Source organism: Cotesia typhae, unplaced genomic scaffold (assembly GCF_013202065.1).
Source record: "Cotesia typhae breed Kobodo isofemale line unplaced genomic scaffold, CoteBio_Ctyphae contig_20, whole genome shotgun sequence".
Taxonomy (NCBI): domain Eukaryota; kingdom Metazoa; phylum Arthropoda; class Insecta; order Hymenoptera; family Braconidae; genus Cotesia; species Cotesia typhae.
The window spans coordinates 4,769,757-4,791,719 of record NW_027423725.1 but is presented as its reverse complement, the minus strand read 5'-3'; the positions used below and the strand labels follow the sequence as shown (position 1 = coordinate 4,791,719).

General features: G+C 28.7%; 3 protein-coding genes across 6 annotated transcripts; 2 read left to right on the top strand and 1 right to left on the bottom strand.

Annotated features, from left to right (window-relative positions):
• Positions 1-209: 209 nt before the first annotated feature.
• Positions 210-13,149, top strand: Acxd (Adenylyl cyclase X D). Of its 4 annotated transcripts, none has more exons than XM_074259412.1 (14): positions 210-1,569; positions 6,115-6,249; positions 6,350-6,570; positions 7,334-7,490; positions 7,581-7,730; positions 7,992-8,113; positions 8,798-9,045; positions 9,132-9,481; positions 9,594-9,877; positions 9,951-10,127; positions 10,196-10,460; positions 10,541-10,633; positions 10,705-10,944; positions 11,377-13,149. In XM_074259412.1, the coding sequence occupies exons 1-14, from the start codon at positions 1,459-1,461 to the stop codon at positions 12,193-12,195; spliced, it is 3,372 nt and encodes a 1,123-aa protein (XP_074115513.1). In that variant the 5' UTR covers positions 210-1,458; the 3' UTR covers positions 12,196-13,149. The 4 variants fall into 4 exon arrangements, with proteins under 4 accessions (XP_074115513.1, XP_074115512.1, XP_074115514.1 ...); XM_074259411.1 differs by having other exon boundaries at positions 9,570-9,877; XM_074259413.1 differs by lacking the exon at positions 210-1,569 and adding an exon at positions 5,220-5,371 and having other exon boundaries at positions 9,570-9,877.
• A 1,407-nt stretch (positions 13,150-14,556) lies between these two features.
• Syx7 (syntaxin 7) lies at positions 14,557-21,908 on the top strand. The gene is made up of 5 exons (XM_074259526.1): positions 14,557-14,786; positions 15,022-15,159; positions 15,246-15,315; positions 15,726-16,119; positions 20,662-21,908. The coding sequence occupies exons 2-5, from the start codon at positions 15,051-15,053 to the stop codon at positions 20,908-20,910; spliced, it is 822 nt and encodes a 273-aa protein (XP_074115627.1). The 5' UTR covers positions 14,557-14,786; positions 15,022-15,050; the 3' UTR covers positions 20,911-21,908.
• LOC141538233 (uncharacterized) lies at positions 16,901-17,658 on the bottom strand. Its single transcript, XM_074259611.1, has 2 exons — positions 17,361-17,658; positions 16,901-17,295 (listed from the first exon to the last, which is right to left on the bottom strand). Exons 1-2 carry the CDS (start codon positions 17,656-17,658, stop codon positions 16,901-16,903), a joined length of 693 nt encoding a protein of 230 aa, XP_074115712.1.
• Positions 21,909-21,963: the final 55 nt, after the last annotated feature.

Sequence of the window (21,963 nt, the reverse complement as noted above, 5' to 3'; positions counted from 1 at the left end):
ATTAAATATATATATATATATATATATTTATATATATATATATATTTATAAATATATATATATATATATATATATATATATATATAAATATATATATATATATATATATATATATATATATATATATATATATATATATATATATATTTTAAAATAAAAAAATAACTATTTAACAATTGGATCAAGTATATTATTTTCTTAGTAAGTGAACAAGAAAAATGATCTGACCACGTGATATTTTTTTTCACTTTTAATCATAACAAAAAAGTTCATAACTAAAAAAAAAATGTGATAAGAGATTCTGCAGGATAGCACTTATGATTTCCGTAATACATCGGCTATTTATGATATCAAGTGGTATTGTGATATCATGAGCATTATCAAAAGTATTACAGATAGGTCTAAATGGTCAGTCGATTTTTGTCAGACAAGAAGACTTGCATGTCTGCATTTTAGTTTGACAGTTTCGTTTTAATCTCAACAATAAATTGTGTACGACGGGACTGTAAAAGTATCGAAGTTAAAGTGTTTAACTGTGACAATAATTTATTGAAAATTATATGAATAAGTAGTTAAATTTCAAAATTATTTAAAACTTTTTAATAAAAAATTGTCATAACTTTAGACCCATTAAACAATTAAATATGTTATCAAAGCGTGAATATTTAATTGCTACCAACATTTTGTCACTAATTTAAATAAATATCTGCATCTATTAATCCTTCAGAGATTTTTTAAGGCTTAAATAAAGCTAACAGATGGATTAATGTTTCTATGATTAATACTTTGAGAGATTTTATTTTCACTACTTAAAAACTTCTCACAGAACAGAATGCAACCGATACTGTGGCCATATGAGAGAAAGTTAAACATGAACGTGATGCCGAAACACATTATTATTGCGTTCACCTATCAATCGTCCTTCGCTTGTGCCACTGATGACTAATACTTATTCTCGATTTTATCTTAATTTATATCATTGAATTTTAATTAGTATTTATTGTAATAAATCATTGATGAGAAAAACTGAACAAATTAATATCTAAATAATTTTTAGAAGAAAATAAACTATCTTTATAATTACAATCAATGGTTGAAAGTTAATTTGATGTATTATAGTCATAAATGACATTTTATCCGTGTTTATAGTAAAAATATAACCAGTTAACTTCCGGTTTTATGTTAAGTGGCCTATTTCCATTATCTCTACAGACCTCTAAGCTTGAAGTGTTAAACCACTTTTTTACCAGCATAAGTGCTAGTCTGTGATAATAAAAGTGAGTGAATAATGTAAGATAATATAAAATACATATTGTTAATGCAATGAAGAAAAATAAAGCTAATTTATTATTTATAAAACATGCTGCAATAAAAAAAAAAATAACAATGAATGAGTATTTATTAATAAAAGTAACCATAATTTAAGAAGAATCAACATTACTAAAAATATTTGAAGATATGGATGTAGAATTAGTTACAAGAACATCACTTAGTTCTCTCAATAAAATAGACGATGGAAGAATTGTGTCACCGAATAGTCTTGATGAATGGACTTGGTCTAGTCTTCGGGTATGTTTAATTAAGTGAAATATAAAACTTTAAACATTAATTGTGTTCGATTTTTTTTTTTTTTCAATTAATTTTTATTTAGAGTGGGTTTTAACTGTTATGGTCATATCGCCGACTTTAGCTGTTGGGAGTGGTACGTTTGGGTCTTTTTTGGGTTGTGAAAATCTTAATCTACGCGGCAAGGGTCGAATATCAACCAAGATGGTTTCTAAGATCAGCTTGGGATTCGAACCCACGCCTAGCCGGTGAGCCAGTCCGTGTTCGATTTTTATTATTGTATCATTTAAGAGAATACACGTACAGATAAAAAAATTGCTGAGAGTATCGAAAAATTTCCTTCACTCAAGAATATTCATGAAGACAATCATTGTCTTAGCAAGAGTAAAATATTACAAAACGAAAATAATTTTTTTTTAGCTCAAGTAAATTTTTTTTCTATATGCGTGCGTGAGTATTTATCTTTTGCTACTTACGAGGCTGATTATTTTTTATTATTATGTCCTAAATTATAAGTTAATATTGTATAATACATCAAACTTAAAAAAGTCTTAATATTTTGCCATTTAATTTTTCTGTCCTAATCAAGTGGATATACAAAAATCTAAAATAGTTGTACTTAAAGAGAATTAAATGCTCTAAAAAAAAATTTATATCAATTTACGACATTATTACTATATACAAATTATTCATAGTCAAAGATGAGTTCATGCATAAGACCATGGTCAACTTAAAAAATCTTTTAAAATATTTTCACTTAAAATTTTTAGTTGAAGAGAAAATTATCTTCATGATAAGTTGTCCTAAAGAAATATACGACTAAGTGTTACTCAATTCGATTTGCAAATTGAATACATTATTTAAATAAAATTATATTTCTACAATATTTAGACAACGATAACTCTTCAATGAATCAATCGATTTCAACCGAGTTTGTAACATTCGACGCAGTTTTATTAAGCCTAGAGTTATTTGAACTTCAGAATGAGTCAGTAAAACAATTTAGAATTTATGCGTCAAAAATATAAATACTTTCTATTTATAGTATTTATTCATCAAGTTCTGACCGATTACCTGAAATCTAATCAGATCTAAGTCGATAAACTCTTTCAACTACCGTCTACCTGACCTCAATCGATTGATTCATTCCAAAGATATCGTACAATAAATAATTTGCACATATAATATGTATACCCACCAAATGTCTATATCAGAAAATGTGCGAGACAAATTCCTTGAACCATTAAACGTTGAAATCTACAGAGAACTCGGATTTTGAAAGTTGATCCGAAGCTAACAATTTATTTATTAGCCAATATTTCAATCAATTTACATATGATTTTTTACTTTTAAAATTAAAATGATTTTCTTGAAATTTTATATACCCTTCAATTTTTATAGAAATTTTGAACCCGGTTGAAGTTAAAGTTTATAAAAACTATTTATTTATAAATCTGAAATTAGCAGGCATCTGAAAACTTTTTGGTTTTCTTAAATAAATAAATTATAATAAAGAAAAGTGTGAAACAGTTAGCAGCTTCATAATTCAGCAAACCCGCTTTTTTCTTAAATGCCTAAAAAATTATTATTATTTCAACTATTTTCTACTAAGCGCGTCTAAAATACACTTGAAAAGTACTTAATTTTTAATAGTTTCTTTTATTAATAACTTAAAAAAAAAAAAAAAACATCAATTTACTGAAATGAGACTATTATTCATACAGACGGCTAAAAATATGTATCGATATTTTTTTTTTGATTTCTGCTAAAAAATTTTTTGTTTTTTTGCTAAAAAAATTCTTAAATAATATCAGAAATCTATTAATTCTGTTCTTTTTTTGCTATATTAAATTAATGCTATCTTATCATCGATAATGATGTCCCGGAGGAAGTATAATTCCTTTTTCTGGTATGCAACGTTCTTCTTGTATTGAAACATCAATAGCAAAAGACATTTCCAAAATTCATCTACTTTACATGTAATAACTAAATGTGTCTTTTTTGATATATCTATCTGCGCTCATATAACTTGTTCACTGGTAAAAAAAAAAAAATTAGGAAAAAGATTGACCCTGAAGGCCATCCCTGCAACTTCCCGCTAAATCCATACCTAGACGCTTGAAATTGCACTGATGATGTTTTTGAGCTCTTCAAGCTCAAAAATACAATTTATGTGTTATTTTGTGCTCTCCGAGTTCAAGAAGATAGCTTTTTTATATTTTTGAGCATTTCGAGCTCAAAAGTCTGATAAAACACTATTTTTTGAATTTTCAAATAGCAATAACTTTTGAATAAATCAACTGATTTTCACGCGGTTGGCGGCATTCGACGCAGTTTTTTCAGGCTCATGGAGAATTTTTAAGTTTGAATTGATGAAACTAAAAATTTCGGAGTAATTCCGAAAAAACACTTTTTTCGATTTTCTTTCGTTCACGATATCTCTCGAACGAATTGACCGATTTTGATCGGCTTAACAGTGATCGACGTGGTTTTTTTCATGTTGAAAGCTGATTAGTTTTTGGAATTGATCGGTAGAGCCGTTTAAAAGTTATTAAAAAAATCTGAAAAACGGTTGACCCTAAAGGCCATCCATGCAAATTCCCGCTAATTCCATATCTAAGCGCTTAAAATTGCACTTTTATGACGTTTTTGAGCTCTTCAAGAATTTTTTTACGGTTTTTTTTAGATTTCTTAAAATTTATTGGTTCGAATCAGTCTAAATTGTATTTAAAATCTAAATTTAGCCAAATCCTTTCGAATGGTGCCAACCTCGATGAAATCGGACAAATCGTTCAAAAGTTAAAAGCGGTTTACATACTTACAGACAATGACATTCAAGTTAGCTGTCACTTGACAATTTTTTAATTTTCTTTAACAAATAAATTATAGCCAAAAAAAAAATTATTTAAGTAATGGATTTCTAGGAATTTTAATAAATTAAAAATTCAATTTTTTAAAAATAATCTTTAGAACTAATTTTTTTGTTAGAGAAAATTCGAAAATTGTCAAGTGACAGCTAACTTTAATGTCATATACAGACATAGTGACAACTTCGCGGAGGTAGTCAGAGTAGCTTTCTGTGACCTTAAAACGTCAAGATCTGATGAAAGCTCGATTTTTGCAAAACGGGGTGAAAACAATAACTTTCCGATTTTTGAAAATCTTCGATTTTCTTAGCAGAAAGTTAAAATTTTCTTTCTTCGAGAAAAAATTTTCTCCAGTATAGCTTGCATCGCGATACTAATGTTTTAACACACAACCATATAAAATCAGATACACGGAATTATTTCCGGGTATTTATAAATGCAAGATCATACTTGTCATACTTGCATCTAATGACAATAACATGTACTTCATAACAGATAGTCAATTGACTTCAATTTATTAAATATAATCTTGATGGTATTTTAATTCATAAAATTCAAAATTCATAGTATTTACATAAATATGAAATTTAAAAAAAAATGTTGCTTGCGCTTATCCATCACATGTACAGTTTGCTGTGTATTTTAGGTTATAGACACTAAACTGAACCCATCAGACATATTTATGTATATATGTACGATTATATGTATTTTAACTGTCTTATACTGAATGCTAGGTACTATACATACATTCAAATATACAAATATATGGCAGGTAATGTATATTTACAATCTCAGTGGAATAATGAACGTCGTGGTATTGTTTACGTGTATATAACAGAGTTGAAATTCTGCCTCAAAGTTTAATCCTCGAGTCTTTTATCGTCATTGTTGTTAGATTTAAATAAAAATAACTGAAAAAATATTTAAAACTCTCTAAAGTTAGTATTTTTTTTTATTACAGTCAACTAAGCTCGAATCATGACCTCTCTTATGTCTAATAAATTATTTTCTTAATGATGAACAGTCGACCGGTAAATTATATGTAATTCTAAAAAATTTTTTCACTTTCGACAATGAGTAACACCCGTGAGTTAGTATTAAAAATAAAATAAATGATTTGGGATAATTTATTTTCTTATTTGTATCAACCACGTGGTTATATCGGTAAAAACATTTTTAATTTTTTAATTCTACATATTCATTTTAGTACTTAAACATGAGAGGGAAAAACCTCTTGATTATTTTTCTTATACAGTTTATGTTTACATTTAAATCAGATGTTTCTCAATTTTAGTAAAAATATCATTCCACTGCTGTTTTTAATCAACCTTTTTATAACTTAAATAAGAAACAATAAACTTTTTTTTTCTAATGACGCAAATTATAACATACGCCAATTAATTTTAATTTGCGTTAGTTTTATTTTTGATCGAAATTATTTTAAATCATTCAACATTCAATATATATGTTATTACACCTCGAGTTTTTTATTAGCACTTTAATGTTAATAAAATTAACTAATCTAAATGTATATAAAAAAAATTATTTACTGATGACATAGCTATTTTTTTGTTAGTGGATCTAAAAGGAATGAGAAATTATTAACCTGCTAGCTATTACACTAATTATAACTTCTATTTATTTATTTGGATATAATTGGAAATTATTTATCTAATTTCAGAAACAATTTAAGTACAAGAACCTCGAAAAATTATACTCAATTTATCAACGACGATTACAGAATGGTTATTTGTCACTTTTCGGTTTGGTGCAACTGGTGCTTGGAATTGCACACTGTAGTGTTTTGGTAATGACGGTAAGTTTATTGCTACCAAATTTTTGTTTTGATTAACTTAGTTTAATAGGATTAGTAATAGCTATTTACTAAAATATTTAAGTTTACATTAATTTTACAGGTCGAAATCAATGCGTCTTTACCAGACGTCATGACGTGGAGCATAATGGGAGCTTTTCTCTGTCCAGTGATAGCATTGTCATTCAGATCTAAGCTTGTCGCTCGAGAAACTTATATTCCTGTAATACTATCCTGTGTTATTGTTGTAATACTTGTTCTCGGCGATTTGGCTGTGCCGTTCTGGTACACATTTTCTTACAGTGAAGACATGCCTACAATAAGGTAAATTGATTTAGAAAATATGAATTTTAGAAGTTTCAGTTGAAATTTTTTTTTTTCTATTTAAAAACAGTTCTGGAATTTTTAAAATATCATACAATATTCCATCATTGTTAAATTGAAATAAAAATTCACATAACAAATCAATTAAAATGAAAAATTATTCATTGGTACAACTAATAACGATATTCAAAGAAAGTTATCGAATTATCACTTTTTAATGATTTGCTACTAAGTAATATTCAAAGATTTTTAATGAGAATTTTCGACATTCGATTATTCGTTCGAAACTTCAGTTAACTATCATTAATTACAATTTATCTAAATTTACGATCGATCAACAAATCTATTTTTGGAGTATTGGTGACAAATACTTTTTAAAATTTTTTAATTATTTTATCACTAGTTAGATGAGAGCGAAAGAACTATTTTGCTTCAAAAAGATCAAACTTTCAGAATTTTACTTTTCCTTATCATTTTTTAGAAGATTGATTTATTACTTTCTACTTTTAAAACCCTCAATAAAAATCATCAATTAAAAATTTTTTTCTAACGTTACTAACAATCGTCAATATTAAATACTTTTCAAGTCAGATACATATCTTTATAAAAATGTCTTTTTACAAATGCTTGTCATTTATAATTTTCAAAAGTAAAAAGTTATTATTACAAAAATATAGATATGTAATCTTATAAAGCATTTTTTAAATTCAAATTTAATTTGTACTGCCTCATAACTTTAAAATATCTATTCTTTAATTTTCAGACCTGCATATTCTACACATGTTCTGTTGGCTTGTTACGTCTTTTTACCACTCACAGAAAATCTTCATGCTTTCATTCTTGGAGTTACAGCGACTTTATGTTATTTAACAAGCCTATCATTAATAACTTATCGAAATCAAAAAGATTATACTACAAAGGTAATGAACATTATCTTATTCTCATACCGACTTTAAGGACTTATAAAGAGAAATGCATTTATTTTCATAATTTTTAAAATCTTTTTTTAGATTATTGCCGATACTATTTATTTTGCGTGTGTTAATGGTCTTGGACTTTACTTCAGATTTATGAATGAAATTGTCATTCGAAAATCATTTCTAGATCGACGAAAATGCGTTGAATCTACTTTAAGATTAAATTATGAAAAAGATCAAGAAGTAAGTAAGATTTAAAATTTTATTATTAAATAATATTAACAAACAAAAAGGCAATTGCTTTAGTCTATGCTATTTAAAAGTATAAATGCAATAATATCTTTAATTATATATGAATTTCGAACTTTTTTTGTTTTTAGAATAAGTTGAATCTTTAAAAGTTTTATTGAATATATTGTGCGCAACAGTAATTATTTTTTATATCGATAAACTTATAAATATTTTTATTAACAATATCAATTTATTATATGTTATTATAAACAGGAACAACTTACCAGAAGTATTCTACCTCAACATTTTGCAGCTAAAATTAAAAAAGACTTTCGAGACATTTTTAAATTCATTGAGGAACATAAGAAACCACCACCTAAAGGTCGCCGACGCAAGTAAATCATTTTTAAATAATTTGGAAAGGTAACAATTGCCTGCAGTTTTGACGAATTTCTTTCTTCATTACTTACATGAGTTGAATAATTTATAAAATAAATCAAATCTGAAAATATGGTATTCGTACGAATATAACTATCAGTCTAGGTACTGTTTAATATTTGATCAATGTAATCGAAATTACTGCCCACTCGAAATCGATTCTGTAATCGTTAACAAAATTTTAATACAAGTCACTTTAGTTACTTTATTATGGATACTTCTTTTTTTAAGTTGTACGAAATTAAATTCATGTAGATTTCTAAAAAAAAATTTTATCTAGTATAATAGTTAACAGAGCTTTTAAATAAAACCGGAAGAGTTAATAGTCCTAATTTAAAATTTTTAATGATAGGTGAAACATTTGAAGTTATTTTTTATCAAGAGTAAAATCATATAAATTTCAAGCTCTAAAATCTTGGATTTTTTATTTTTAATCTTTGATTATTTCCATAAAAAAGGGCTCGACAATAGCTCAGAGAAATCTTTAATAAATTTAAAGCAGTCTCTTTTTTGTAACAAATACTATGTAAGTAATCGATCAAAAAGTAGAAAACTGATAGGCAACAATATTTTCCCAATAATTTATAAATTATTATTGAATAAAATTTAATTATATTTTATAAATAAATTATCTGTTACAGTGATTTGTACGTAGAAACGCACAACAATGTTAGCATTTTATATGCTGATGTAGTCAATTTTTCTGGGTTAACAGTAACATTACCCGTAAAAAAACTCGTTGAAACTTTAAATGATCTCTTCGGCAGCTTTGACGAAGCTTCAGAACGTCACAATGTGTTAAGAATAAAATTTTTAGGTGATTGTTATTACTGTGTAAGTGGAGTTCCAACACCAAACGCTCAGCACGCAAAAAGTTGCGTCGACCTTGGTAAAAAAAAATTATAATAAATGATTCAAAAACCTTATTTTTTACATTTCTTTTTTTATTTTAATCACTAATCATTATTTTTATAGGTCTAGATATGATAAAAATAATAAAAGATGTCCGTGGAAGAGTACGAAGAGAAAGCGGAGTTGAGATTAATATGAGAATAGGTGTTCACTCAGGAAAAATAATATCAGGAATTTTAGGAGCTAATAAATGGCAGTATGATGTTTGGTCTAAAGACGTAGTAATAGCTAATAAAATGGAGCAAACTGGTCAGCCAGGAAAAGTACACATAACACAACAGACATTAAATCTCCTTGACGTCAAACAGTACCATTGTGTATCTGTGGAAAATCTTAATGACGAAACTCTTAACAAGTACAACATTAAGAGTTATTTAATTACTCCTGACATATCAGAGCCGTCAGTTCAACAGGTGCTTAAAAATGAAATAAAATTTTTTTTTTATTTTTAAATCAGCTTTATTGAATTAACAGAATTATTTTTTTTGCTTTTATGAGTAGAATTACAAACAAACCTTGTTGCAGAACAGCGAGAAAATCTTCCCACTTTCAACACCAAGTACTCCACCGCCTATAAGTAAACACTATGTCCGATGGTACAGCGGAAGACCAAGTACAAATGTTGGAGCATCACGAAGCTCACGAAGATTAACTTCAACAATGAATAATCACGCTGATGTGTTTGCTGGAACATTTAGACGGCGAACACATTTCATGGATTCGTGTTTGAAAGATTATCATCTGATGTTAAAAGCTGCTGATGCAGAGATGGAAAATGCAATAAAACAAATGCCTCTCAACAAATGGGAGTGAGTGATTTTTTTATAAAATTTTAATAATGATAATCATAAATAATAATTCTGTCATTAAAATATTTAACAGGCAGTGGTCTAAATGGGAATCAATAAATCCCATCTTTCTTACATTTTCACATTTAAATTGGGAGATTCCATTTCTTCGAGAACCAGATCCTTTGTTCAAGTTTTTTGTAGGGTGTGCAGTGATAGTATTACTTTTTATGGGATTTATGCTTCTTGTACCAGCAATTAACTTCTCTGAGTATGTTTATTGTTTGGTGATAAATTTTATGAGTAGCATTTTTTAAAATTTTATTATATAATTTTTAGGTGGCACCGTAACACAACTCTAGGATATATTTTTGTTCTGTTATTTCTGATTGCTCTTTTACCGTTTACATGGACGCATTTTATATGGAATCGATGTCAAGATCCTCATGATGAACAAGATGGACATATTCCACAGCCTAGAAATAAATTAATCCATTTCATGTACCAAACAAGTATTAAAGTTGTTTGGAGTGCAATTCTTAGAACTGTTTTATATCTTGCTATTACTATAATGCTTGCAACTTGTGCTATGTTTGATATGTTGGTAAGATTTCAATGTTTTTTTTTATTTTTTTCATAACCAGAATTATTTTTATTAAAATAAGTTTTTATTTTCAATTGCAGTTTGAGTGTGAAAATGCTGATCTATCAAAAAATAATGTAACTTCCTTTCTTAGGAATGATGTTTCAGATCTTAAATGTATTTCTTCACCATGGGTAAAATTGTATTACATCATTACTATTGTAAAAAATTGGAATAATAAATAATAGAAATTTTTTTGTTTCAGCATTTGTCCGAAACATGTTCGTTGGCCATTCTTACGAGCTTTCTTTTTCTTCGAGTGCACTTTTTTTTTAAACTTATCATAGGATTTGGAATTGTTGGTTTTTACACCTGGAACATTACTGAACATCGTTCTTCCATCTTTCAAACTGGCGAATCGTGGCATCCTCATTTAGAACCAAGACTTGCACATATTCTAAATGTTGCATTTCTCACTTTTTCTCTTCATCTTATTGACCGTCAGGTAACGGCTTATTTTTTTTTCTTGACTTAGTTAATTTGAAACAATTTTAAGCATTATTAGAGCTTTAAATATTTGAAATACTTAATATGGATTTTTTTTTTTTGAAATCAACAACTATTAAAAATAATACAATTTAATCAAATCTCGACCATACATTTTCAGTACAATTGTCATTACTAATTTTTCTTTATAATTATAAATAATTTTGATTAATCGAATCATGATATTTTATTTTTTAATTGATGTTAAGTTCGACGAAAATATTATAGCTAGAAATTAATAATTGATATTTGTTATTTAAAAAAAAAAATAGTTATGATATTTTTTTTATTTCATTTTTCTTTTAATCACTCTAATATATATTAACAATGTTAAAATATATTAACAATAATAATAATAATAATTATTGTTGTTTATTTATTTCTTTTAAAGGCAGAGTATCTAAGTCGATTAGATTATCAATGGAAACGTCAATTAACTCAAGAACAAGATGAGGCTTTTCATACAAGAAATGCTAATAAATTACTACTTCGTAACATTTTACCCGAACATGTTGCAGATTTTTACTTGAATATGAATAGATCTGAAGAAAATGAATTATATCACGAGTCACATGATTTAATAGCCGTCATGTTTGCTTCTTTAACTAATTTATCAATCGATGAAAGTAATATTTTAATAGACCTAAATGAAATAATTTGTGAATTTGATAAATTGTTATTTGAGCCTGGATTTATATGTCGTGTAGAGAAAATTAAAATCGCTGGTACAACATATATGGCAGCATGCGGTTTAGAAGCACGAAGACGTGATTCAATAGAAAGTTCTGGTGATGACGAACATGGTGATAATTATGTAGTAAAGGTAATGGCTGAATTTGCAGTAAGGATGATGGAAGTATTGGATCGATTAAATTCTAATACATTTTGCAAAAGTTTAAAACCTTACAAATTACGTATTGGTATATCACATGGAGAAGTTACAGCAGGTGTTGTGGGAGCACAAAAACCACTGTATGATATTTGGGGTGATGCTGTCAATATGGCATCGCGAATGGATACTACTGGTGTTCCTGGTAAAATCCAAGTCACGACGGAAACTGCTAATGTTCTAGAACAAAATGGGATAAAATGTTACTTACGTGGTCAAACATGGGTGAAACCTAAGGGATTTGTAACTACTTACTTTATAGGTGTTGATAAAAATCGACGGCTCATTAATACTGATATTCTTGAGGAAACGAATCTCTGATCTTTAATAGATCATTTTGTTCAAAGCGTATAATTTTGTTCTAAGCGAGAGAATGCGATTAGGTTTGAAAGTAAATTTTAACAAATTCGAAAATTGAGATCCTTGATTACCATTCTCTCTCTAATCTTCCTTTATAAAATGATTGGATTAATGAAAAATAGAAAAAAAAAAGAATAGCTAATTTTTTCAATTAACCAAAGAAATTAGATCAATTTATGTACTGTGTAGAGCATAAAAATTCTCAGCGATTGCATAAATGTCTAGTACAATTATTTAATTTAAATTTTAACTTTAAACTTGACAACTATTGTAGAGACATGAATTCAAAGAAATGAATTCCAAAATGTTTATCAATTCATGATAAATATATTTTAATAATTTATCTTGCAGATGGATTATTCAGAAAACATATCAATTAAGATAGTTGAATGATGTCAACTTATTAATAATTTAAAAAAAAATGTAACATATTATTTTTATTCAATGCAATAGTATATTATAATAATCTTCCATATCCATCGAAAATGAAAAAAATTTTGTTACAATAATATAATTGATGTTTTTTAATGAATTCAAATAGTATAATACATGATAACTTTGTTATAAAAATGAATTATAGTTTGAGGTATTTCGATATTTTATGTGTAAATAATTCTGTACATTTTCGCTAACTATAACAGTCAAAAAAATTTCAATTTATTGTAATAAAAGTAATAACATAAATTCTTAAAACATATATTTAAATATTTAAATAATTAATAAATGACTGAATAATATTAATTAAAAAAATTTTTAATTCTGTATATATTTATAATGCAAAAATTAAAGTCTTGAATCAGTGAAGTGGTGTAATTGAAATACATAAAAGTGAAAAGCGTGTAAATAAATTATTAATCTCAATAATTTGTGTCAATTTTATGTAAAATAAATGTACTGATTATTGACACTAAAAAATATGGTTAAGATTAATATATTTTAAAACATTTTTAGAGTTAAGGTTATTAGTTTTTTTTTTTAAATGCATTAATTAGTTTCTTGACTAGTGAATTCATAATTTTTTTTTATAGAAATATTTAAAATTTAATAATCAATTCCAACTGATAATTATTCATCTGGATTCATTAATTGTTTACATGGGAAATTATCTGATCTAATTAATGACATGCTGTTGTACCAATTATTAACACCCATAATGCACATGAGTCATTGTTATTAATCTATCCATCAAAATACTATAAGTCAAGTATATATAAAAATATTTATGATAAATATTTACAAGTGAAGTAAGTCAACCATTTTAATTTTTATTTTTTTAAACAAAATTTCTATTTGATTTTATTAATATATATATTTTTTTTTGTGGAAAATACATAAAAAAATTAATAATTAAAAAAAAAAGTTAATTATCACCATTTTAACAAATTTTCAAAAAAATTTATAAATTTGTAGAAAATTGTGATATTAAACTTTTTTTTTTAAGTCGTTTATTTTCATATGTATTTTTCAAAAAAAGATAAAATAGAAATTTTATCAAAAAACATGAGATCGAAAATTTTTTCCAATTTTTGAAGGTAAAAAAGCTATTGAAATCTTTATCTTTTTCTTTCACGACATTTTTTATCATAAATTCGCCGTAAAAACAAACAGAATAAAAAAAGAATAAAATTTGAAAATGTTAATTTTTTACTTAGTTATGGCCCAAAATGGGGTTGCTCCGACTTGTAAATAATTACCTTCATTATTTTAAAAATAATAATCATTAAATTGATTAAAAATATTTAATATGGTTGGTTTAAATGCTTCATATGACATTAAAGCTAGCTGTCACTCGACAATTTTTTAATTTTCTTTAACAAAAAAATCTGTTCTAAAAAATTATTTTTAAAAAATTGCATTTTTAATTTATGAAAATTTCTACAAGTCCGTTTTTTTAATAACTTTTTTTTTTGCTATAATTTATTTGTTAAAGAAAATTAAAAAAATTGTGAAGTGACAGCTAAATTTAATGTCATTTCATTTATCATAAAAAAAATTTGTTTTGAATATATGAAAAACATGATTTTAAATGAGTTTTTTAAAATTACTTCTCTAATGAATATAGTTAAGGAATTTTAGGCTCATGAGTTGTTTTAATAGATTCGAGTAAACTTTTTTTTTTTAATGATAAATAATTGATATGATTCTGAATAAATAAATAAATAAATTAAGTTATTTATCTGTTTCGAATAAATTAAAAATGTATCGCATGCGTTTAAATAAATGAGCGCTTTGTTAGAACACGATTAGAACGCTGCCAAGTTCTCTTTGGTCGAATTCAGAACTTGTAAGATAACACAAGATTTATTACAAATACTAAACAGAGTCGAGACAAGAGAGTGACAGCTCTCATGTAAATTTTCAATGACCATTTCTCATCGATTATATTGTAATAATTTTAATAATTAATTATCAATTAAGTGATTAACATCGTCTGAACATTTTACAAGTGGAGCAAGTATTAATCCAATAGTTGCATTACAGTTTATTTTAAATAACGATTATATAGTTTTTTTGTGACTCACCTTGCATCACGTTTGATAAATTCTTTGACAGTAAGTGACGTATTAACTACAAATCTTATTTTGCTAATTTTTTTAATTTAGAAAATCTTAAAAACTATTTTTATTTTATGGATTAATCTTGATGAATGTGTTTAATTTTGATATAAAATGACATTTAAAAATAAAGTATTTTTGATTGTCAATTAATTAATTATGCGAATCAAGGAATCAAGTTCATAATAAAAAAAAAAGATCAATTACTGAGACTGAGCTCTTTATTTTACAGGTTAAATTGAACAAAAGTAAAGTGTAAAAATGGATATTGGATTTTCTTCATATCACAATGGTGGGCCAGTAAGAGAGCAAGATTTTGAAAGACTTTCACAAACAGTTGGGACATCAATCCTTAAAATTTCTCAAAATGGTAATAATTTTTTTCCTTTTTTCATTACAATTTAGCAAATTTATTTGTATGTCATTTTTATTAATATCTGTCATTTTTTTCATAAGTGTCATCAATGCAAAAGATGGTCAACCAGTTGGGAGGATCGACAGATTCACAGGAGCTTCGAAATCAACTGTAATTATCCAATCATTGTAAAATTAAAAAATCAATACAAACGAAGTGAAAATAATTTATTGTAATTGCAATTACTAAAACTGTCATGACTGGACTCTGGATATCTTTAAACATTTTTTTGTTCAAATTTTCTTGTCATGGAGACTTAAGACTAAAATTTCTATCGTTGTACATGATTATTATCTGTTTCTTCGGGAAAATTATTTTTTTTTTTTCAATATTTTCAATAGAGTTTACTGATAATATTTTTTATCGATACCGATTTTATTATTACTTTGTAATTTTAATCTGCTTTATATTATAATATACCATTTATAAACTGTTAAAATCAAACTTCTACCTTTAATAGATAATTTTTTATAAGCTAGTATAAAAAATAATAATAATTATAATTTCAATTACGATTTTAGGCATCAAATTCAGCATTACACACAGCAACTGGCTAAAGACACGAATGTACATCTAAGAGATTTAGCAGCGATTGTCAGTAATTCATCATCAAATAGTCCTGGAGATCAAACGCGTCGAAAAATGCGTATGCAAACAGAAAGGCTCCAAGACGAATTTATGTCTGCTTTAAACAGCTTTCAAAATGTTCAGAGACAAGCAGCAGCCAAAGAAAAAGAAATGGTTCGAAAAGCTAAAGTTAGTGCTGGTGTTGTACCATTTGGGGAGAAAAAACAAGAAACATTGATTGAGTTACAAGATAGCAGAACACAAAAACAGATACAACAACAGAACTTACAAGATGAACAAAATTTACGTATGCTTGAAGAACAAGAAGCCAGTATACGTCAACTTGAGGTAGATTTATTCTTTCATATTTTATTCTTTATATCTTTACTAATTCCTTATTGTTAAGTATATATGACGTATATGTATCCCCCAAAAAGTTAATGGGTTATATTCGTTAATCAACTTGACCAATTAATCTCAAACACTGTTCAAAAGTTAGTTTTTCGTAGATTTTATTGTGTAGAATATAATTTATATCCTCAAAAATTTTTCGATTTCGATTTTATTATTTAGTTAAGCGTATATTTAATTAAAAGAACTTTTCTGTTGGATAGTGTTAGTTCAAAGGAGATTTTATTATTTTAAACTGTTTTAATCATCTTGATTGACTAACAAATCGTTAACTATCATATTTACTTCACTTACGCAATTAAAATTTTCTTTTTTGATACTGTCATTAATGTTATTGCATTTAATTTTATTCAAGTCACCACATTTCACATAAATCCACTTGCTGCATTCCCTACATAATATACGCGAGGTATTGTTATGCATCGTAAACATGCGGTATAATGGCGTTATAATGTTTCTGCTCAGTACATAGATATTTATTTCAATGTATAGCAATGGAAATTGCCCTGTACACTTTTTCTTAACAACATACATTAATGACTATATAAAACCATCTTTTACTATATCTACGTGACTAGTAAACTGCAAAATTTATAATATTTTATATTTCAAAGTCTACTACTTAAGCAAAGGAAAAAGGAAAAATAAAAACCGACTTTGAGTCCACATATTCATTGCACTTGTCCTGACGTTGAAGTTGCTCCGTCCTGGGCTGCTACTAATACACTGCATCTTCTTGGTTGGATTCTGTTCCTGTCACACCTTCCTTCTCTAGCTTTTCAAATTTGCTGATGTATTCACATAAAGTTTCATTTGGCTGCTTTCTCAGGGTTTGTACAACCAGCCAGTCAAAATCTGCACCTACGTTTGTCCCCAGCCATTCAGAGATTCTCATTTTGACGTTCTCCATAGTTTTTTCTGCCATTACACTGCATCTAAAGATGTGCTCGAGAGTCTCCTCCTCGACTTTGCAGAGTCTGCATCGCCAACCTTTGAATCCTTTTTTGCCTGACTTTTCAATGTTTCCACATCTCATCCTGCACCAAACCATCTTTATCCAGCCCAGTATTGCTCCGTTCCTATGCACGTCCTGACAAATTTGTACTTCGGGTTATAGCTATAGTTCATGATTCTTGAGTTGTCTTCTGAAGTGAGCGCTGCTTCCATATAATTCAGACCTTCATTCAGCCTATTTTCAATGACTGCAATTTCCTTCTTTTCCCAGATCATCCTGATAACGTCACTACATTTCATTTCCTCCAGCGCCATGACTACAGCTTTTCCCCACTTTGATGGCTCGCCATTTAGGATCCCTCGGCATTCTTCCCTCAAGCAGACCTTCGGCCATCTCTTGTCTTCCATTCTCATGATGTCTAGCAAATACATGCACGCTCTTTTTCTGACGGTAACCATGATGCTTTCCATTCCACCTTCCGTTCTCCAAATGTATTCTGGCGTGTTCTTCGCCACACCCATAGCTGCCTTACAATACCTTCTATGCATTGCCTCGATCTCTCTACTGCCTTCCCAACCCCAGATTTCGACTCCGTACAGGGCCCCTGATCTCACTAGCGAGCTGTACAGGTACAGTCTATCTCTGATGGTATTTCTGCCAGTTCTTTCTATCAGTCCCCAGGTTGTGTTTAGCGCCTTCTGCGCTTTACCTGCCATTTCCCTCGTGTGAGACGTCCATTTGTTACTGCTTGACATCCAGCATCCTAAGTACTTAAATTCACTTACCTCTTCTAAGACGTCGTCCCCGTACTTCCAGACGCATGCTGCCTTCTTCCTGCTTCTTTTTCCACCAGCTACCATGACCTTCGTTTTCTTCGCATTCATCCTCAGTTTGTTTCTAACTGCATAATTTTTCAAGAGCTTCAGCATTTTTCTCAGACTTTCACCATCTGACGCTAATATTGCAATATCATCTGCGTACTTCACTAAGTAGACCTTGATGCTGCCAAAAACAATGCCTCCGGTGTTTACCCTGCTGAATTCTTTATCGATGTCTTCCAGGAAGATATTGAAGAGTAACGGATTCAGCGGACAGCCCTGTCTGACTCCCTGTGATGCTTCAAAGCCGCCTTTGACTTCCCCATTTACTACTATTTTGTTATCGGTCCTGGTGTAAACTGCTTTTATATGCTTAAGCATCCTTCCTGAAATGCCAGCTTCTGCTATTTTCAGGAATAACAGTTCCCTGTCTACACTGTCAAATGCCGTTTCGAAGTCTACAAAGCAGACGTATGCTTGCCTTCCTTTCTTCTTGATCCAGTTATTAATGACTGCATTTAGTGTAAAGACTTGGTCTCTGGTTCCCCTTTTTTTCCTGAAACCTGCCTGGCTCTCCTGCAAGATCTCTTGTTCCTCACACCATTTCTCCAGCCTTTTTGTGACTATATTGGTAAGAATCTTGTATTCTACGTCAAGTAGTGAAATTGGCCTATAGTTCTTTGAGTCGTTGCTATCTCCTGCTTTGTATATGGGAGCGATGTGCGCCACCTCCCATCCTTTTGGAATGCTTCCTCTGCGCCATATCTCATTTAGGGCTTCCAGGAGATTCAACAAGCCTTCCGGCGTCAGATCTTTATACAACTCAACCACAAGCCCGTCCTCACCGGGAGCTTTCCTGTTTTTCATTCTCTTTAGGGCTGTCTTTAATTCCGTCATGATAATGTTAGTCCTTTTTCTGCAAAGAGTCTTCCTTTTCTTCACCCTTATCTTGAGTTGCTTCTACTTACGACACGGGCTTCACTGGAGTTCTCGCAATCCGGTACTTTGGCTGAAAGACCGAGTTATCCTCACCACCCACCCCCGTTGTCTGCATTACCTTCGGGGGTGCTTCATCATTACGACTGTCGCAAATGACAGGGTCATTAGATAGTCTTAGAGCACTCTTGCTTCTGGTCATGATATTATTGTCATTCTTCTTCTGCAGGTTGCTTCTCCCTTGACGTTCGAAGTAACTCTCAATACCTTTACCTTCCCCTGCTGCAATTTTGCTGAGTTTACCTGCCTTAACTTTGTTCTTACTACTCAGGGGTCTGCCGCGGTTCCTTTTCTTGATTACTTGCGCACCGGTGTCCTCTATTTCAGAATCACTGGAGCCTCCGATGACAGTTTCTTGATTCGAGTAAGTCTCTCCTACCTTGTCTTCGGCGTTGACATTATCTTCGCCTCCTGCTTGATCGTCGTCCCGCCAGATGTAATTTTCATCGGGCTGCAAAATATGGTTGCCGTTTACCGGCATTTGGCTGTCACTTTCCTGCATCTTTCCGAACTAATATCTGTGAAGGTACTTGGTTATTTAGTAAGTCTCTGTTTCTGCTCAGTATTTATTTATTATCAATTATCTTTTAACTGTTAAAAAATAAATAATTAGATTTGGATTTTAAATTGACAATTTATTATACATATAAATGATGTAACCTCCACGTTTTTAAATAAATATCTAATCAATCCCCGGCTCGAAATTTGCTCGCCGGAGTCCAGGGTCTTAAACGGGGATTGCGTCAAAATCAACAAATCATAAACAAATACTTCATTTTAATTAACATATCAAAGAAAAGAAAACTTCTTTATTGGCCTGATCATGTTAATAGACAATATCATCAATGTAAACCATTTAAACAATATAACGATACATTAGAACACTCTTTTCACACGTGCTAGAATTTAATTTGAATTTAATTAAATTTTCCTCCTTGTCCCCTCCTGAACGGCTTATGATCACCTACCGTACCTCAGCTGAAAGCCTTGGCACGGGAAGTCGCACTTTCATCCGATCGGCCCACGATACATACCTGAGCCTTGATCAGACTCCAGGTGGAGTATCATCCTCTAGAATTACTTGGTGAAGAGTATTCAACCGAGTAATTCTTCCGAAAAAGAATTGCTTTTTTTTTAATTTATTTTCAAAACGGTACTTAATATATTTTTTAATCATCACTTCAAAAGAGAAATCTTTGCCCTCTATCGAGGCTCGCGCAAGCTCAACAAATCGTCGAAAATTTCTCGTTTATATAAATAAATCAGTTTTTATTTTCCGCAAAATAAATTAGTCGAGTCGCTCATAATTATTTTCTATTTTAATGGTCATTCTTTCATTATCTATCCATTTCGTCGACCAAATTCTAAATATTTATTCTTTAAAATAGTTTCTTACAAAATTATTTATTTTCCATACTAAATCATCTTGGGACTTAATTTCCCATTCTTTTAAATTTTTTATACTCGCTAAACTTGCTCGGCTTCAAAATAATTTCTCACTCTCTTCAAATTTATAATTTCATCAAACTTACAGTAATAATAATTTGATAATATTAACTAAAATAACACAATAATGAAAGTCAATAATAATCGTCGTGATAAATAAAATCATAATAATTGTTTCAATGATACTAAACAAAAAACTTCTAATATACAAATTAAATAACCTAGGTTACAATGATAACGATTTAAATATTATTTTTTTTTTAGAGTGATATCAGTGATGTAAATCAAATATTCAAAGACTTGGGGGCTCTGGTACATGATCAAGGGGTTGTAATTGATTCAATCGAAGCATCAGTAGAAAGAACAGAAGTATTTGTGCATGAAGGCGCTCAACAGTTGAGGACAGCAGCAACTTACCAAAATAAGTTGCGGAAAAAGAAGTGTGTATTAGTAATAATTGGGGCTGTGGCTGTTTCTATTTTGATTGGAATAATTGTTTGGCAAACGTCTTAAGATTCATTATTATTTTACTTTGGTACTTTAAAAATGCATAAAATAGTCAGTGAGTCTGGAATCAATTTTTTCATTTTTAAAAAAAACAAAAAGTAACTTTTTATATTAAATTTATTCTGTAATTTGTTTAAGCGAACTTTGCACAAAAAATTAATGGAAAAAGATAAAAAATGGTTATATCTTTTGATTTTCGATTTTGTTTTATAAAACGCATATTCTATAATTATTTCATTTTAATGAATCGAAGACAATTGTTTCAATTCGTAATTTTGAAATAGTCAATATTTTTATTGACAATTACAAAGTATTGATGACTCTTATTGTAATCGATTGAAAATTATTTAGTATTTTGTATGTATTATAATCAACAATTATTGTTCAATACTGATTATAATCAATATTTATTTTCATTTCATTATATTTCCAATGACAAAATATAATAACGAAAAAAAATCACTATGAATTTCATCTCAAAACTTAGTTTTGAGTACTAATACTAATCAAGTTTCATTATGAATTTTTCGTAAGGGATCGTTAATTTTTATTAAAGAAAAATTGCAAAATAAGCATTATTTAATGTTTTTGAATTATTTCAAAAGATTATACCTATTTGGAAAATTAATTTTCATTGCCAACTAATTATAATATCAATATAATTACACCAATTAAGTAAAAATTAAATTAAATTTTTGGACACTTCTATTCGTACGCAAAAAAGCCTTGTTACTTTATGTAAAGCTTTCATATTAACGTGGTACAACTGAAAAGCTCTGCTATTCAAGCGGTGTGGCTTGATCAAAACTTTTTTTACCTATTAATAGCCCCATCTTAAACATATTGTCTTTTTCAAATCAATTGCCTCGATCATTGGCTAATTCGAAAAAATTATTGATCGAAAATTCAAAATATTTTTCATCAACTTATGACGAAGGAAATTAAATATTGTTCATTTGAAGAAAGAAAATATTTTCGTGAACCATAATCAAATTACAGAATATTAATTTTAATTTATCAAAAACGAGCGATTCTTTTTTAAGTATATTTTCCAAATTG

Bases quoted from the DNA above. Each gene is read 5' to 3' on its own strand.
- Acxd (XM_074259411.1), top strand. From the start codon at position 1,459: ATGGATGTAGAATTAGTTACAAGAACATCACTTAGTTCTCTCAATAAA. The intron at 9,046-9,131 runs GTAAAAAAAAAT...TTATTTTTATAG, and splicing joins AAAAAGTTGCGTCGACCTTG to GTCTAGATATGATAAAAATA. The intron at 10,945-11,376 runs GTAACGGCTTAT...TTTCTTTTAAAG, and splicing joins TTCATCTTATTGACCGTCAG to GCAGAGTATCTAAGTCGATT.
- Syx7 (XM_074259526.1), top strand. From the start codon at position 15,051: ATGGATATTGGATTTTCTTCATATCACAATGGTGGGCCAGTAAGAGAG. The intron at 15,316-15,725 runs GTAATTATCCAA...TTACGATTTTAG, and splicing joins CAGGAGCTTCGAAATCAACT to GCATCAAATTCAGCATTACA. The intron at 16,120-20,661 runs GTAGATTTATTC...TTTTTTTTTTAG, and splicing joins CCAGTATACGTCAACTTGAG to AGTGATATCAGTGATGTAAA.
- LOC141538233 (XM_074259611.1), bottom strand. From the start codon at position 17,658: ATGGGTGTGGCGAAGAACACGCCAGAATACATTTGGAGAACGGAAGGT. The intron at 17,296-17,360 runs GTCTGAATTATA...AACTATAGCTAT, and splicing joins TGAAAATAGGCTGAATGAAG to AACCCGAAGTACAAATTTGT.